The sequence below is a fragment of the Metopolophium dirhodum genome, chromosome 5, assembly GCF_019925205.1.
Source record: "Metopolophium dirhodum isolate CAU chromosome 5, ASM1992520v1, whole genome shotgun sequence".
Lineage (NCBI taxonomy): Eukaryota > Metazoa > Arthropoda > Insecta > Hemiptera > Aphididae > Metopolophium > Metopolophium dirhodum.
The window spans coordinates 33,303,651-33,323,841 of NC_083564.1; the positions used below are offsets into that span (position 1 = coordinate 33,303,651).

General features: G+C 29.5%; 2 protein-coding genes and 1 pseudogene across 2 annotated transcripts; 2 read left to right on the top strand and 1 right to left on the bottom strand.

Annotated features, from left to right (window-relative positions):
• Positions 1 to 3,048: 3,048 nt before the first annotated feature.
• Positions 3,049 to 4,349, bottom strand: LOC132945431 (enhancer of rudimentary homolog). Its single transcript, XM_061015170.1, has 5 exons — positions 4,223 to 4,349; positions 3,911 to 4,121; positions 3,744 to 3,831; positions 3,570 to 3,690; positions 3,049 to 3,495 (listed from the first exon to the last, which is right to left on the bottom strand). The coding sequence occupies exons 2-5, from the start codon at positions 3,911 to 3,913 to the stop codon at positions 3,396 to 3,398; spliced, it is 312 nt and encodes a 103-aa protein (XP_060871153.1). The 5' UTR covers positions 3,914 to 4,121; positions 4,223 to 4,349; the 3' UTR covers positions 3,049 to 3,395.
• Positions 4,350 to 4,545: 196 nt separating this feature from the next.
• LOC132945428 (GTP-binding protein 128up) lies at positions 4,546 to 8,951 on the top strand. Its single transcript, XM_061015166.1, has 8 exons — positions 4,546 to 4,827; positions 4,882 to 5,047; positions 5,106 to 5,236; positions 5,631 to 5,870; positions 5,933 to 6,101; positions 6,202 to 6,331; positions 8,601 to 8,723; positions 8,785 to 8,951. The coding sequence occupies exons 1-8, from the start codon at positions 4,786 to 4,788 to the stop codon at positions 8,885 to 8,887; spliced, it is 1,104 nt and encodes a 367-aa protein (XP_060871149.1). The 5' UTR covers positions 4,546 to 4,785; the 3' UTR covers positions 8,888 to 8,951.
• Positions 8,952 to 11,250: 2,299 nt separating this feature from the next.
• Positions 11,251 to 12,350, top strand: LOC132944757 (uncharacterized; annotated as a pseudogene).
• Positions 12,351 to 20,191: the final 7,841 nt, after the last annotated feature.

Consider the following 20,191-nt stretch of genomic DNA (forward strand, 5'->3'; position numbering starts at 1 on the left):
TAATTATTATTATACAATATAATTAAATGTAAATCTTAAAACAATACTCTATAAATCTATATATTATAAATTATAAAATATACGAAAACAATTCTACCTTATAATATGTTGTTTTAATAAATTGTTGTATTATAAGGTAGAATTATTTAGTGTTGTCTATATCTTCATTTAAATTTTTTTATAATTTTAATACAAATTTGGTCTTTTATTACAAATGCACAGTTAATTCTTAATCCAGTTAACCACTAATAACTACTAAGTAGTGACTAAATAAAGCAACACCTGATGCTTAACCAAATATTGTTAATTAGTTCAGTGAATAGGGATCAAAAAAAAGGCATTGCCTTACAAAAAATACTAAAGTTTTGAAACTTAGCGAAAAGTTTTATCTTTGGGCCCTGATTGACCAAAAAAATGCGCCATCCCTCAGAGGTTTGCAGCCGTCAGCCATCTTGGATTTTATGCGAAAATTTTCACTTTTTTACAGTTTTTTTACAATAGCTCTAAAATTATGAACTTAACGATAAAAATAGCTTATATGAAAATAGAAGATCGTAAAATGTGTGACAAGAAAAGTTCTATACATTTTTAGCGTAAGAGTAATAGATAAGCGACAAAGTCCAACGGCCGTCATAGAATGTGGTGCCGCTCGCTATAATGACGTATATGTATATAATATGTTCGTGATATATTTAATTTTGTGATATAATATTTCTTTCATCATTTGTAACGAACCTATGTACCTAATGTACCATTTGATGCTATATAGATGTTTTTCGGCTAATCGGTATGTTCGTTACAAATGACGAAAGAAAACCGTAAAAACGTGAACAATTTTGTATACATACATATGTAGTATATACTATATACACGTCATTATAGCGAGCGGTGCCACATTCCATGACGGCCGTTAGACTTTGTCGCTTATCTATGAGTTTACGCTAAAAATGTATAGAATTTTTCTTGAAACACATTTTATGATCTTCAATTTTCATATAAGCTATTTTTATCGTTAAGTTAATAATTTTAGACATATTGTAAAAAAAACCGTAAAAAAATGAAAATTTTCGCCTAAAATCTAAGATGGCAGACGGTTACAGAATACAGACCTCTGAGGGATGGCGCATTTTTTTTTTTGGTCAATCAGGGCCCAAAGATGAAACTTTTTGCCAAGTTTCAAAACTTTAGTATTTTTTGCAAGGCAGAACCCCCTATTGACTGGACTATAATAATTAAAATGATATTTTAGTTTAATATTAATATACATTTATTGATACAAATTCTAATTTGTTACTTTTATTTGGACATACCTAACTATAATCAATAATAGTAATAAAGACAGTACATACTGCTGTGGTGGACTTTCTTAATGAAATAACACACACAAGATCTACAAAATATTTACTTAAACTTAGCTGATACACATAATTTCAAATTCAATTGGCTAAATTTAAGTAAATATTTTGTACACATAATAGATCAAGTTATATATTATTTTATTATAAAATATTGTATATTGTAATACATATTATATTGTTAAATATAAAGAAGTATTATATTTATAATATTATACAAAATATATCATCGTAAGTTTGGAGCCATATAATAAAAATATCATGAGTCTTTTAATTGTAATTCACAAGATTACAATATTTCAAATTGGACACGCACCAGTTTATTATCGCACGGTGTAGGTCAATTTTCCAGCGAGATAAATAAATGTAAAAATATTAATATTAGTTTCTACTAGTAATTAAGTATTTTTTACTTAAAAATAATACATTTTGGTACCGAGAAAATAATTATGAAGAGTGTCACTCGTGAAGTAGCTGGAAAATACCATGCATGCACGTAGCTAGGATTACACTATTAGAGTGGCCTAATAATTATCACCAACATTTTTCTTGAGTGGCCAACATTTACTTCCCCACCTGGGCAACTAGGCACTAATTTGATATATAAGCATGTTAATAATGTTTTAGATTCTACGTGTGCCGATTAAGCTATTTTTTCATTCAAATTTGAGATTATGAAGAAACCTACCTAAGTATTTCTCTTTTAAATATAATATTATAGTAAGAAAAGTACAATAGGTATTAAGTATATATATTATCATATCATTATTTGTTTTAGTTGATTATATAAAAGGAAATCAACGATTGTATTTATATTTATGAATTATAAATAGATACCTGTACCAACTATGTATATTATTGTACATAATAAGTTTAATAATTATTGTGGTACCAAGCTAACCAAGCAATGATGCCGTGATGGGAAATACCGAATGAATGATATAGGAATGTGGGTTCGTAATATAGATTATGTCCTACGTTAAAACGACGAGTATCGTTGTACGATTTCTATTCCGAGATCAGAGAAAATGAATCGACCTATTATGAAACTTGATGGTAAGAACATTATCTGTGTTTGTATGTAGGTTTTTTACGATAGTTTGTTTTTAAGTGAGTTATAATCATTTTCAATTTACGCTATACTATGTACGCAAAACCTGTTAATCACTCTAATTTTTAAGCTAACGAAGCTAAACGTGATCTGCTGAGCATACATTTTCCATGTTACGCATTTGTAAGACAGAGACAACAAATGCCCGTGTTAAATTCACTTTAGAAATTGCCGACTTATTTTACCAATAAACTTCATTAGTCAATCACCTTTGTTGGTATAAATTCACCAAAGCTAGTATAGACGTAAAGTTATAGATGATTAATTATCAGGTGGTAGTCAAAGTCATAACAAATCTATATTATATTAATGGGGTAGAAATCTTAGAATTTGTAATTTAAACAATTAAATTAAACATACTCTTACACACTACATACTGATGTCTGGTATAGATACTATTGTTTATCCATAATTTTGGCATTGTGATGTCATTAATTTGCCATAAAATTACAAGTATCAACCACTGTCTGTAAAATATTAAATACAAAGTTTTAAAAGGGGAAAATAAATAATTTTCAAGAAAATCCAATTTTACAATTATTGTGTAGTATTCTCGTATTTAATAGAAAAAACTTGTAGCAATTTAGGTACATACAACAATTTCTTGGTATATTCAATAACTGTCATTATAATGAGATTGAAGTATAACATTAAACAAAGTTAGTAAATACGAATAGTCACAAATAATTAAATTAAATTAAATATTTAAACATTATTTTTAATTATAATTATTAACTTTTATTAAGTAAAGGAAGTTCTGAGGATCATGAACATTTGTCAAATCACTATGAAAAACTTGTATACTGCTTATGGTCAACCTACATTATTACATTATAGTTGGTGTATTTATACCTACTAAATGGTCAACAAGAAAAAAAAACAGCCTCACAATAATATTATTATAAAACATTCCATTAAATTCATACTGTTTATTGACGTTGATTGGCTTGGCATCTGAGTAAGACGTAAATCTTTTCTTTTATCCAGTCTTTGTTATAAGGGGCATATGTCATGGTACTTTTTTGGTACCTAAACAAAATTTATAATTCATAAAAATTGAATTAATTAACTTGCAATATAGGTAAAAAATATTATTGACATACACAAGACATGAAAGATCTGCTAAATGGTCAACAAATTCAAACAGCTGAGTTATGTCATACGTAATAGACACAGACTTTGGATTTAATTTCTTCAGATGTTCTTCATAGATCTTACAAACCCCTAAAAAATGAGACTTTAAATGGTTATTCATCAATGCAAGGACATTAATTTACCTTCCATGCAATCATTAACAGACTCGTAATCGGAATATGTTCTTGTTTCCGGTTTGTTCCCTGGTTGGATCAAGAGTATGGTGTGGGACTGTAAAATAATACAATTTTGAAATGATATTAAAATTTATCAAAAGCAATATATTTAAAACAAAATCAATTTTCGGTACCATTTTGTAGCTTTTAGATTAGGTAAAGACGTATACACAATACAACTAACGGACACGACACAAAATACGATTAGACAAGTCGGCGTAATTTATCACTTGATAGCCCTGTGGCTTGCACTAATTCAGTACGATAGATGATTGAAAAATGAAAATTGAAATATTGAATGCAACAGGAACGAATTTGGTTTCGTAATGTGCAATATTACTATACCTATAATAATATTTGTGATATAGAAAATGTAAAATCAATATTTGCTTGGTTTATAACATTTTCAATTCCATTGTTTTTAAACATAATAAACCATAACTAACCACTGTAACCACCATACATATTTTATTTGTTAATTTATTTTTTGAATTAAAATTAAATAATATAGAGCATGCCATTATGCCGAATTTAATTAAAACATTAATTTTTTCTATATTTTCATTGTAGTATTAAAAAAAAATTTTACTCAAGTTAAATTATATGATTATTATTATTCCAGATGCATAAAAACCGTAAACAATAATATGTTTATCCCACGGATAAGTCATATATCTTGTTTAGTGTCCGTGGTTTATCCAACCATGATTGTCGATTGATAAGGTCGTTATCACTATAGATAATAATTTTTTACGGATGATGTTTTGAGGTTATTGTATGTTTTTTAAAATAGTAAATTTCTCTGGTAGTTGGGTCTGAAATCTGAATGTCCGACTCTGTCACTGATACTCGTAAAATCATAACTCACTCAGTAGTCAGTACTAAGTACTCTGGAGTCAGGGGTAGTCCTATTGCTCCTATTCCGGATAAGACGTTTATTAATTAACACATTATTAATTTAGATTTTAAAAATATTCAATACCCTTATAAGTTGAAATAGTTCTTAAGGATGACGACAATACTAGACAGGATCTCGGCCATCGAGGCTGAGGTAAGTATGACTAATTTTTTTTATCTACATAATACTAATAACATTTTAATTTAGATGGCCAGAACTCAAAAGAACAAAGCGACAGCTGGACATTTAGGTTTGCTGAAAGCTCGTATTGCCAAACTTCGACGAGAACTCATTACACCTAAAGGCGGTGGTGGAGGTACTGGGGAAGGTTTTGATGTAGCTAAAACTGGAGATGCTAGAATTGGTTTTGTAGGTAAGATGAAATTACTATTTCAAGAATGATTAAGATTTTATTACATTTGTTTCCTCAGGTTTTCCTTCTGTTGGTAAATCAACATTGTTGAGTAATCTAGCTGGTGTTTATTCAGAAGTTGCTGCATATGAGTTCACGACTTTGACCACAGTTCCTGGATGTATTAAATACAAAGGGGCTAAAATCCAAGTAATGAAAAATTTGAACTTGGGTACTTTGAGTGTAGAATAAACATAATCTGAGCAGGAAAAAAGGAAATTATTTATTTTAGAATATCTATACATCAACTTTTGTTATACTTGTTAAAAGAAAAAATAATTGTTTTTAACTGTTTGTCTTAAGTAGATTAACTTACTAATAAATAATAGGTAAACAAATAAATTTAAAATTATTCTTTGGCAAACACAAAAAATGAATACAAATTTAAATTATTATCTAGTGGTTTTAAATTTGTATTAAAAAATCTTGATGTGTCAATTTATCGACCTTAATTAATTTTATTAAACATTTCAATCATAATCCTTTCATTCTCAAAAAAAATATCAGATGTGATATTGACCTTCTGTTTTATATTTATTGATAGCTTTTAGATTTACCCGGTATCATTGAAGGTGCTAAGGATGGTAAAGGTCGTGGACGACAAGTAATTGCTGTGGCTCGCACATGTTCATTGATTTTCATTGTTTTGGATGTTCTTAAACCATTAAAACATAAAAAATTAATTGAACATGAATTGGAAGGATTTGGATTAAGACTTAATAAATCGCCACCAAATATAGTTTATCGACGAAAGGATAAGGGTGGAATAAATTTACAAACCATGGTAATAACAATTTTTAATAGCAATTTTTACTTTGATTTCTAATATTGGATTTGTGTGAACAGGTGCCGCAAAGTGAATTGGATTTAGATACTGTAAGAACTATATTATCAGAGTATAGAATTCACAACGCTGATATTACTCTTAGATATGATGCCACATCTGATGATCTTATTGATGTTGTTGAAGGAAACCGCATATATTTGCCTTGTATCTATATACTTAACAAAATTGGTTTGTATTTTATTTCTTTAATATTAATTTATTAACAACATAAATTACTGAAACAATATTAAATTTAATAACTATTTATTTTATTATTGTTTGGTTGTAGATCAAATAAGCATAGAAGAATTGGATATTATTTATAAAATACCTCATACAGTACCAATAAGTGCTCACCATAAATGGAATTTTGATGACCTTTTAGAAAAAATGTGGGAATACTTGAAACTAGTTAGAATGTAAGTAATATACATAAGTTTTTATATTTAGTTTATACCAGTGGTGTAACTGAAAAGAAATATTCTGTTTCCAATTAAAATTATAGCTTGCCATTTAAGACGTAAAAACATTAGGGTTAGAAAATAAATGTGTAAAAAAACACAAACATTGACTGAGAAAATATACGTTATTGAGTTATAATAAATAATAATATATACCTACTATTGCATATTTGCCATGAATAAATAAATAGGTATGATCTCCACAACGTGATAAGTATACCAACCTTGCCACGTCTATCCCGTAGTTCTCCACTTCTATAATATTCTGTTGATATTACCGACCAATAAAATGCGGAGAACTACATGCAATAATTTTGTGTGTAAAATAATGGGGAATTGCGCAAACCGGACAAAAACTTGTTTTTGTTATCATACCTATTTATTTAGTTATAATATTTGCATTGGTGGGAATCAGGGGAAGACTGGGTTATGTTTTAAGGAGGTTTGGGTAGATGTAAAAATTTAAATATCCATTAAAAAGGAATCTATAGTATCTTTTCTTAGTAAAAGTCTAAAAGAAATAAACATTCTTACTGAACAAAAATTACTAATTTTCCATGAGCTTCTGTGTGAATGAAATTTCCTACCATTATTTAAAAATTAATTATAATCTTAAAGGAGTGCTTTAAATTTTTATGTGCATTTGAACTTCAAATTTTTACAACATATCTATATATATTCACTCAAATTTCTCATGTAACAATTTTCTTATTTTGTTGTAATTTAAAAACAAATAACAGTAGATATTTAAAATTTGCACCCTATGTTCATTTATTTTTATGTTTAATTTTCAAAATATTGTGACTTGCTTGGTGCATTATGGATAATTTCAAATTTCAATTTTTAGTTTTTTTTCTATACATGTTCATAACACTTTATTTGATTGGTTAAAAAATCTGAAAATGTAATGCAACTATGCAAGGAACCACCTGATATATTGTTACAATAGCAGTTAAAAAATATTAAAAATTCATAGGCACAATTTTTTTAATAAGCATTTTAAAGTTCAAAATTATCAAATTTAAAATTTATAAAATGTTTAACTTTTATAGCTAAGGAATAAGGATTGAAAATTTAAAACAAGGTTCCACGTAAATCAGTAAATAAATTACTTTATTCACAATAATATTATCAGATATATTTAGTAATATCATAGGCTGACTGACCGTTTTTGCTCAGAATCGTTTTTCTTACACAATGATATTATATCATTAAATTCAAATTTAACACAATCCATTACAGTGACCCACTTGTAACCTACTGTACAGCAGAGTGACATCCACTTACTCACCTTTTTTTAAATTGTATTTATGTGTTTTAAGTTTTTAATAGTTATTCTAGATTGAAACTTTTATACTATTTTGAAATTAAAACAATGAAAAATCATAAATTAAGATAAGGCTAGAGGTATTTCCCGTGTACGGTATCAGGGATATTTTGTATTTGGGAGTACCGTGAATTGGTAATTACCGTTGTCACCGAATATACCATGCCAGAGTGATTACTGAAAATACTCGATATAAAAGGCACTGGTCACTGGTGGTCCGTATTATACTTGGAAAATCTAATTTTTAGTGTAGCATTCAAGCCACACTTGGACATATATGTCTGTAGTCCTACTTTGTAAACTATAATATGACCGCAGAAAGGTTAGGAATCTGATCTAGAACTTTTTTTAATTGTATGCCCCTTTCTATATTTTTTATAACTCTTAGTAACCATTGCTAACATTAACTTTAGTAACCACTAATTATTATTTTTATTTTACTAAACATGTAATAATTAAAATATATAATCTTTTATACTAATACTTAATTTTTTTTTTTTATTGATCGTGAAGCCCGGCAACTATGGCCATTAGCTGTTTGTTTTTGTTTGTAGGGGGGGAGGACTGTAGGTGTAACACGTGTGTTTAGTTTTGGCAGATTTTTTAGTGGGCACCTGTGGGTATCTGCCATGCCCGGGTGGGGGATGGTGGCACTTCTCTCCAGACACCATGACTTTCCCGAAGAAAAATGCCGTCCATGAACTGAGGTTTCAACCATCGTCGGTGTGCGTCACAACCGACGCCTTAGTCCGCTCGGCCACTCCATCCCCCTAATACTTTATTATTAATTTCACTTTCTTTAATATTTTGTAAAAAAAAATATATTTGTTAACTTAAATAATTATAAATATTATACATCAATAACTAATAATAATTTGTTATTTGTATTTAATTATCTAGTTACACTAAGCCTAAAGGACAGTTACCAGATTACGGATCTCCAATTGTTTTACATAATGAAAGAAAAAGTATTGAAGATTTCTGTAATAAACTTCATCGTACCATCGCCAAAGAATTTAAATAGTAAGTTAATACTATTAAAAAAAATGTTTTCTAATAATTTATTATTTATGTATATGTTTAGTGCTCTGGTTTGGGGATCATCTGTTAAACACGTACCTCAAAAAGTTGGAAAAGACCATGAACTGGAAGATGAAGACGTTGTGCAGATTGTTAAAAAAATATAACTATAATATGTCTAGTACATATTTTTAATTTACAATAATTAAATCTGTATTTTTTTATCATCTACATATATTATCACTATCCTTGACCTTTTTATTTTTTCAACTCTAGAAGTTAATATTTCTCTGTCACATGCCATTAGATTAGAATCTTATTGAATAGAAATTAAAAAAGCACACATCATTGTAAAATCGATATATTTTTCGCTCCACTTAAAATCTAAATGAATTATGATTGAAAAAATAATAATAATAATTACACAGTGGTTTTATATTTATGTGATGATAGCATAGGCGTGCGTACGGGGCGAGCCGGTCAAGCCCATGCTCGACCTGAAACTTTTTAGGGGCATGGTAAAATGTGCGTATATATTTTATTATAATCCTTATATTATAATATGTTCGTGAAGATCATTGCAATTTTATTTGTCGTGAAAGTATAATAAAATCAAAAATATTTGTGTGTACGTACAGCTACACACATTTTATTAATCTAACAAAAATATTTTACCTTTATACAAATAGGTACAATAGTACTATAATAGACATTAATAGGTTAATACAACAACATGTATGTTGATATGTCAAAAAAAAAATAGGGGAACTCTAATTGCCAGGATCGGCCAGAAATTGAAGTCGCGCACACCTATGGATGATAGTACTATGCTCCCCCTCCCCAACTTAAATTTACATTGGCAGCCTGGCCTAAATACACCACTGGCCACAATTCTGTATTTACAACCGTTTGAAATGATTTTTCATTTAATTCTACTATTTATAGAACAAGAAATGGTGACAAATATTGAAATATTAATCTATAATTTAGATTTAGTAATAAATGAAATTTTTTTTTTGTCAAATTTAACTATCAGTTACTGTTACAGTGCTACCTATCTGGAAGTTACATTTCCTTCTATAAATTGAGAAAGTGGGCATTGTTTTACGCAAAATCTGTTTTTGAGAAAATCGATTTTGGTTTTTGGTGTAACTCTAAAACAAATGAACGTATGAACATGACATTTTTACTGGTTGTTTATATTTACATTTTCTATACACGATCAAATTTTCAAAATATTTTGATTTATTTGAACTGTTTAGGAACATTTTCAGTTTCCAATTTTATTAGTATTTTTGTCTATGGATGTCAATAAAACTTTATTTGTTGGGTAAAAAAAGTTTGGAATTATAATGCAAGGCTCATACTATATTGTTACAATGATATGTGAAAAATATTAAAAATCCTTAGTCAGTTTATTTTTATAAGCATTAAAAGTTAAAATTTTGACAAAATGTATCAAATTTAAAATTTAATAATTATTTTGTAGTTAAAAATGTATAAAATGTTCAACTTTTATAGCTAAGGATTGAAAATTTAAAACAAGGTTCCACGTAAATTGGTTATATATAAATTACTTTATTCGCATTAATATCATCAAATATACTTATAGTAATATCATAGGCTGACTGACCGTTTTCGCTCAGAATCGTTTTTCTTATACAATGATATTATATCATTGAATTCAAATTTAATACCATCCATTACAGCGACCCACTTATAACCTTCTGTACAGCAGAGCGACACCCACTTACCCGATTTTTAAACATTATTTTAATTTTTGTTTTAATAAATTCCGTGAAGTAATTTATAATTAATATTTGATAGATTGTATTACTTTAAAGTTTAAAGTTCTAATCTCCTACTGATTGTATTCTACCTTTTAGCGCAAATTTAAATCATGATAAATTGGCACTAAAAATCTTAAAATATAAATAAACCGCATTCATAATCCGAATTCATATTCGTGTGTAAGCAGATCACGGATGCGGTCGCGGACGTGATAACGGTCGAAATCCACATCCGCGCTCGGTTTTTCCGCCTTGTGTGTAAATAAGGCGCGGACGCAGTCTGAAGAAGAATCCTCGCCCGCGCGCGGCCAAGTCCTCCCAGTTCAAAATCTAGTAATAAGTACTAATTTTTATATTCTGTGGTACTAAGCAATATGGTCGTCTATAGGGAGAGGGGCTTGAGTCCCCCAAAAAAAATGTATTCAATTTGTGCCTATTGAACAGGTTTTATCAAAAAAAAAATGTATTGCTAACACAAAATAATACAATTCATATAGGATATAGAAATGTATAAGTTATATAAACAGATTTATTTTAATAATATATAAGCTATTTTCTCTCATTATTAAAATATTTTTCAAAATTACCAAAAACGATAATATTACGATCGCCAAAATCAGTAAACTTTAAGTACCTATATCGTTCAAAAATAATAATAATGTCAGGTTTGATGTAACAAACCATCTACCGTTATTCTGAATAAATCAATTTTATTTTTTTGGTGCAACTAATCTCATATCCACAGTAGTATAATGAGTCCGAAAACCATCACACAACAAATGAATGATATTAAAAGCAAATTACCGCCAAATTCCGAATTTCCGTTAGAAATAACTACCAATAGTATATCAGATTTTTTCAAATTAGCTACGGTTACAGTGATAAGTGTGGATGACACATTAATTTTTTCTATCGAAATACCCGTCACAAATGGAATGAGATTTATGATCTATGAAGTCATTCCACTACCTATGCAGTTAACCCAGGATCAAGTGATTATAATCGAAGCTGAATCAGCATACTTAACAGTGGACAAAACGCAAAAGAATTTTATTTCATTCGGGGAACATCGCTGACAAAATATATAGTTCTGAAAAACGCCTTCGTTTGTCCAAACGAACACCCCATCGATGTCAATGACCAATTGCAAAATTGTGAGCAAAATCTTTTCAATAGTCCACCTAGTATACCCAGTAATTGCAACAAAAAAATTCTTCTTTCGAAACCCACAGTCTGGCACAGACTAGCAGGCGAAAATACATGGCTGTTCGTAGTTAAAAACGAAGCCATTACAATACTTTGCGAAAACGAAATACAACCTATAAGAGTAACATTAAACAACATAGGGAAAATAAGTATGAACCCCAAATGTAAAATATACACAAAAATACCATACTGATTCCCACGCGAAAATTTAAATCAAAAGTCTTCATTGACTTTTTCCCTAATATTCCTCTAAATAAATAGAATAAATAGACGACATATTTCAACTAATAAGGGCATTCAGTATAATTTAAAGAATTTAGCTAGGGACGCGGAAGATTTAAAATCCTTACAGGAACAGATAAACGCCGAGCTAAATAGTAATAATAATCAACAAATGCACACTTACACCACGACAACGGTGACTATAATTGTAATAATAATAATTCTAATTATATTAGTTATATTATATTTATTGTATAGAAAATTAAGTACATTAAAAAATAAGTGGAAACCCGGGGGCACCGGAAGTCCTAACGTCTTATCTTCAACAGCAAGCACCAATACAGAGGCAGAGCCTATAGCTTGCACAACAACCGGCGCAAGGGCGAAAAGCCTATTGCCCGAAATAATTTAAAAATATAGGAAGCAAATAGGACAACATGGCTTTCGTTTAGCCCCGGGGGTGTTGTGAACCCCTGCACGCGCCGCACGGTTATGCTCACTCAGCATATCGGGTATGAGCGGACGTGTGGGTTCACACGATCGTCAGTCTGTATTACGTAGAGCTACGAGATTGTCTTTACTTTTGTTTGATTATTATAACGTGTACAATAAAAACCAGTAGTTAGAACCTACAGTTGAATGTAAATTATTTAAGGGAATCCTAACCAACGTTGTAATAAACGTCTCAGTTCGAAGGTACTAGTTGGCTAAACCCAGACAAACGGCAAACCACGAACTCTGTAAGCACGGATTCAACTGAGCTTACAACAAGGGCGCCAACACCTCCCTTCAATTTTTTTTTATGATTTTAACTCTAGCCGAATTTTTTAAACATTGATAACCTGGTGCCATACGAATAATCCTTCTTTAACGAACTAAATATTTTGAATAGTTTTTTCTGTTTGAGATTCTGGACATTTTAGTTTGAAGTTTGTAATGTGTATTCACACAATATAATTAATTTCAAATTTTTTTTTTGAATCATGTTTGTGAATAAAATTATTTGTTAAAGACTTAGGTATTTATAATTATAAGAAAACTTTATTTTTAAATTTTAGAATTAAAGAGAAAAGTATTAAAAATCTTTATTAATTATACTATCATAGTTTTCATATTTATCTTATTTATAGTTAGATCGTAATTTAAGATTTATAAATATATGATTAATTTGTTGTAATTTATTGTGATACCTACTAGTGCAGCAGTTTTTTGTTCATGCGAAATAAGAAACTCTTATTAAGTAAGAAGAAATAAATTATAGTATAATATAAGATGTAACCGTAGGCATATAAAAAAATTAAAAAATGTTGTTTTTATGTCTATGGATTAACGAAATTAATAATAATATCATTAGAGACCAAAATAAATGTATTAAGAGACGCGTGATATTACAGTTCTTTCATCACTGTACACTATGTACTAAAGTTCAACAGACGACGGTTTTCCGGGCGTGCCTGGGAAGTTATATTTCTTTGGTAATTAAATTAAAATATGAATTATAAGTTATATAGGTACATATTATGTAGGTAGGTACTTAACCAAAACTCGTTTGTCAGAATTTAAATAAGAAGGTAGGCCAATTAAAGAAAATAAAATTTGGAAGTGACTCTGCTGAACAGTAGGGTACAAGTGGGTGACTCTTATGGATAGTGTTACATTTGAATTCAATGATATAATATCATTGTATACGAAAAACGATTCTAAGTGTAGACGATTTGACAGCCTAGGATATTGTATACTATACTTATATTGATATTATTAAATATTATTAATACCGTAGCCGGTTAAGTTGAGTTATTATTATTTGTTTATTATCATATTTGTTTATAATAATACATTTTAGACGTTTCAATTACCCACGAATAATATTTTTAAAATAGGTATATAAATTACAAGTTACAACGAATTATGAACGATATTTCAAAAATTAATTGCCGAAAATCATTAGTTTTTAACTGAGAAGTCTGAATTTGACGGTCAGTCTTATTTTTAAGTTATATTATAGCCAATATTGAACTTTTTGGTATTTTCATATAATATATCCGGTGTAGTCACTCGCACACTGCGCTAGCTCGAACAATTAAAATCAAAAACATCCCTCGACTTGTTATGTAAATCCACCATGGGTGGGTGTCAGAATTATTTTTGCATCATAAATTTTAAAACGTTGATCTATCTAAATTAAAAAAAAAATTAATTTGTTATACTAAAGCTCGGTAAACTTTAAGCGTTTACGGATGCGTAAAACACCGAAAATCGTGAACTTCGTAAGGCTTTACCATAAATACCAATGGTTTCCCGGTAGTAGAGTTTTGGACAAGTACCTACATAGGTAACTTATAATAATTCATAATGTAAATTAAATAGGTACCAAATAAATATAACTTCTCAAACACTGTGTCTATTGGCACTGCCGGGAGAATGTATTAGAATGTCTATAAACTTGCGGACCAGTTTGTATAGTTAAATTTGGCATGCGAACTATAATTGAAATAGAAAACCAGAATAGGTGCATTGCAGATGACAAAGATTTCTGTAAAAGAACATAAACGATTTATCAATATACCGTATAGGTACTGAGTATAATACTATAATATAAGTTCTATGGATTTATCATAGTAAATAATATATTTTATAATATCTATGGCAATCGTCAATTGTCGAAATTCGTCGGCGACGGTTAACAATTCTAATAATTTCAGCAAATACTATTGTATTATAAATATAATATATTGTATATTTTGATTTCAGTGAACAAAAAAATAATAAGCCACTAATATAAACGGACAGTTCGTTAAACCGTGCATATTATAATGTAAGTTTTAATGCAAACTCGCAAATTTCATTATGATCAGGATATTTTCATAAAGTATTTCGATACTTTCAAGTTTCAGTTCATCGGAGTGAGATGATTAGATGGAGATGGATGAAGATAGCTGTTTCTTCGGCGATGGCGGCGCTCTAGCTACGTTTCACCGGAAGAGTAGATGTTTACGAGTAAGTTTGTTTTCATATTATTACCTACTATTTAACATTTACTTTTTAGACTTAAATTAGGCGTAAAATAGGAATTATTCTTGTTTTTTTAAATAATTTTTAATTATTAAACCTGTCGAAATTTTTTATTTTAAAATATTAAATAGCATCTGATTGACTGATGTGCTATAATGAAACTCAAAATATAACGAATACACTACCTATACACCTATCTAAATTCTATTTTATATTCGTTTAAATTGGACTTTTAATTTCTCTGGACATTTTATTAAGCTACGAATTTATTTAGTTATTTTGTTATTTAGGTAATATATATTAATTAATAGGTATTTCTTACATTTTTTATTATTTTATTCGAAACATTATTTTTAAGTATTGGGATAAATAAAACTATTTTTATTCAATTACTATTTTATATCAATTAGAATTTGTTAATAAACCAAGTAATAAATGAATGGTTACCAAGTAAAAAAACCGTTATCTATATTATAAATTTGAATTCAATTTACCGCATTTGCATCTAGTAGAAACAAATAAATGTTTTTTTTGAAGATAATGTAAAAATATCCATCATCCATCGGTTAGGACCATATATATATTTTCTATGATTAGGACGGTGAGGTTATAATTATAAATAATCTATGGCAAATGACAATCGTCTGAGACGAACAGCGATTCCAATACGTACTCACATATTTCGTTCCATTCTGGTTATTAAACTAGGTGCCTATTTTTATAAATGTCATTAATCTCAATACTTCCAGACTGAACTTTTGGATCGGACATATGAAGACGCGCGCTGCATTTTCCTTGGCGGAGATGCACAGCTCCGACACTAGACAATATTATACACTCGAAGGGAACGCGTTTCGCCGGAAGAATAAATAATTACGTAAGTCTTGTCCTTCTACTCTGTTGAAGCGGTAGACCTAATGTAAATATTTATTGTCAGACAAACTTATATAACCGCTAGACGTAGAGTAATTTTTAAAATCCAGTTTTTATAGGTGTGCAAAAATTATGAAAAATACCTTAAATTATAATACTTTGCCTACAACTGTTAATTTATTGTTATAGTAGAATAATTTTTAAAATTTGAAATCAATGATTAGGCAATGCTTTTATAAGTAGGAAGATAGGTTTTTATACCTACCTAATAAAATAAGAAAATACATAATGATTAATGTTATTTAATATGATTTGTAAGTACATAGCAGAAGTTCATATCGATCATCTCACAGCTTTCATATTCAAAACCAAAAAAATATGTATTTTTAGCTTATTTCAATATTTTTCATCGCACAACCCCCCTGAAATAGAAAACCAGAATATATTACAGATCATAAAGATACTAGTATTCTATACTAGATAAGTATCAATGAGCGATATGTAGAGAGAGATGGAGATGGAGCGAGATGTAGACGGATGGAGATAGCTGTTTCTTCGGCGACAGCGTGTGCTGCAGTACAGCTAGGTTTCACTGGAAGAGTCGATGTTTATGCGTAAGTTTGTTTTCATATTATTTTGGGGCTTAAATTTACTTTTTAGACTTGAATTAAATATTTGTTGTCACGGAAAATCTGTTAACTCGGTAACGTAGAACCACAATCGTTTACTACTACCTACCAAAGGATGTATAATAATAATAAATTATACGCCAGTTCGAACAATCCAAACGCTGTCTTACTCGTAGTCGAGTTCTAGTTGATAACTGACTTGTGAATAAATGTAATTTTTGTTAGGTATAAAAATAAAACTAATAAATCCTTGAATATAACATTTAAAAATACAAACTCTGTATAATATAAATTAAAATTAGGTAATTATTGGTAGGTTTATATAATATCTGTAGACTGTAACGCATAGGTCATTAGAATATTGTAGAACATTTTACTGCAAGACGCGTGTTATTTCAGAAATGGTATTCGTCAGTGAACAATTTCCAACTGGGAATAATATATCATAAGCAGACTGAAATGCGTGAGCGTTTCAGTGTTTCGAAGACTAAGTTTCGTAGGAGATTTTTATTTTTATTTTTCAGTAGGTTTCTTTTTATTATTGTTAATTGATCAGGGGATGTATCGCCCGAAACTTTTCAATTATTTGTATTGTAATTATACTGGTATAACACTATTCCGGCTATCAATAAAGTCGTGTTCAAAATTAGAAAATTGGTCAGGTATGATATTTAATTAACTAATTTTTCGAGTAGGGAATTAGCTCAATGATATTTAAATATTTTCACCGATAATCAAGTACGACGACTTGTAGGTAACTAGAGACTGAGTGAATATGAATTAGGAAGTGTGTGATATGGCGGATATAAGGAAATGGGTCAACAGGATTTCAGAATGCTTGGTGTATGAAACGGAAAGATGAAAAAGAATTGTAAGGTTAGGGTAGGTAAGACTGAAGAAGAGATGGATAGACAGAATACCGATCATATGGAGGTGTGGAATGAGAGTGGCTGAACCTGTATATAGCTGTGAGAGACGGGGGGAGAAAAAGTGTAAAGGTAGAATAGTTATGTTAACAATGCCGAATACGTAGGAAAGGATCTTGAATTGCAAAGGCCACTTGACTCTTTGGCTGAAACTACCGTTATCAGTTGATATAGGTTTACGACCTTGACTTATAGGATAGAATAAAAAGACCTGTTGCTGGTTGTGATGTCAGCGCACTATTTGTTTTCCATCTTTGATCCACGCGTAGCATACCAAATGTACGATTAAGAAAACACTAAAATGATTGTGCGTGAGTCAGAGAGAGAAATAAATGGTGCGCTAAAAGTCTGACATCCTCTTAAGTGTTATCAAGTTGAAGAAGCAGTTGATTGTTGACAATTTGACATCTAAAGGTAAGATTATTATCTAGGCAATCTCATGGGCTTTTTATTATATTTTAATTTTAAAGCAAGTTATGAGTACTTATTTTAAAATGTATAAAAAATTAACAATTTTAAAATACTCATAACTCGCGTTAAAATTAAAATATAATAAAAAGCCCATGAGGTTGCCTAGATAATAATCTTACCTTTAGATTTTATAAGAGGTCAATTCACTCTAATTTTTAAATTAACGGAGCTACACGTGTTTGGCTGAGCGTAAAATTTGCTATGTTACGCACTTGTAAGACGGAGACCACACATGCGGGTATAACTTCCTCTTAACTATCATGATTGGAAGTAAAGTTGATTAGCAGGGCTGTGAATTTAATGCAATGAAAAAGTGTTAAATATTTGTCTGCATGTATGTACTAAAAACAGGCAAAATATGCACTTCAAATTCAAAAAAATACTGAATGAAAAAGTTTTTATTAAAAAATTTTCAAATTAATAAATAATAATTCAAATTGGTTTACAAAAAAAAATTCTTTATTTACACACTTGGTAGGTAGATACCTATTTATTTTTCTAAACGGATTTTCTAAACCGAAGAAATCATGAAATCATGCAATTAATATGAACTAACCCAAAAAAAAATATTATGTAAAATAAGATTTTGGCTGAATCCGGTGTAGCAAAAAAGCTTGTAAATGCATTTAATTCACAGCCCTGGTAATAAGTTATGATTTATCTGTAGTGGGAACCGGGGTACAGTGAGACGCATATTGGTAACGGTGTTGTAATAATAGGGATCTCCCAAAAAAAATACGTACTAATAGTTCAAACAAATCATAAAAGCCAACTGTAATAAATATTAATTTATGAAAAAGTATATTAAAAAGCATTATTATTATAAATGAAACAAAACTATGGACCATAACATAATATAGGTATTTCTTTATTTTTAGCTCTATAATTTCTGTTAAAATATTAGGAAAATGTATTAAGTTTAATTTAACTACAACATTCTAGTAGAGTCTGAACAAATTTGGTTCCACGACTCTGATCATACAAAATTTAAATACTAAACTACGGGCCTGAAATTTAGTTTATACAGATCTAAATAATCCAAAACATATATTGCTTCAAAATATAAAAATAAAGTGTCTTTTATTCTAGTAAGTAGGTAACTATCAAAAAAAAAACTAAAAAAATCATACTTGAAATCTACGTATATTGTAATAAATGTTCAAATGTTTTCTATAGTACATTATAAAAAATTAATTAAAGTTTGATAAAATACATTATAACATGTGTTCAAATGTACATTTCACACCACATATTTTGTTATATCACACAGTCTCTCTTCAATTTCAAATTTTTCTTCAAATTATCTACGAAATATAAATGTTAAGTAAATTGGAAGACTTGATTAAGTATTTAATCATTTATCTAAAAGAGATGTGCCGGGTCGCCAAATTACAATATCGAGGGGCCATGGTGCAAGTGTCGTCCATAAATATCATAACATATTGAGTAACGTATATGAGTTATGTTTGAGGATTTAATTAATTTCCTAAAAGGAAATGTCTCAAGGTTTCCTCAGTAGTTCGAGGGACCGTAGTTAAAATGCCGATCACCAATAAAGTACCGAAAAAAAAACGATTAATTCAAATATAGAAGGTACTTATATCATATACTTTTATCAAAGTATGATTGTGTTAGTCGCAGTCTTGTGTAAATGATATTGTCTTAAGTTCTCCCAATTTAATTATACAAAATACTGAAAATTAATGAAATCACAAATATTAATACAATAGAGAGACCGTGCATTGATTTACAAATTTGTCTTAAATTTACTTTTTGCATATAGAATATGAAGGTGGGCTGGGCTTTTAATATCAGAGTATGGAGGACAGGGCTGGGATTTCATATAATGAATTGAAATATTTGTGGACACTCGATGACCAAAAGGGCCATCCTCCATAGCATGTTTCAATAAGTCCAAAATAAAATTAATTGAATAAGTTATAAAGTTGACCTCCCAAGCTCGACATTATCCTGGTATTTTAAAAAAAAACATGGAGCTAAAAAAAATCATTAAAAATGTTGTTTTAAAAAAAACCTTTCATGTGCATGTGTTGTCTCCGAGTGTGTGTTGTGAGAGGATAGATGCTGATAAATCATTAATAGAGACTGCAGGTTGATCGCTTTTATGTGTTTCAAATTGTTTTCACGAGTGATCTGGATATGTCTCCACCATAGATAATAAAGATATGGATAGGACATAATGGTCTTATCAGCGGTCTTCGAGGGGAGCAATTGAGGCCAAATAAAGTATACCTATATCGAGTATCGACTATCAATATAAAGGAGCCTCAATCTGCCTTCCCTTCAGCATGGATTAAGGTGTCAACAATCAAAGGATCAAC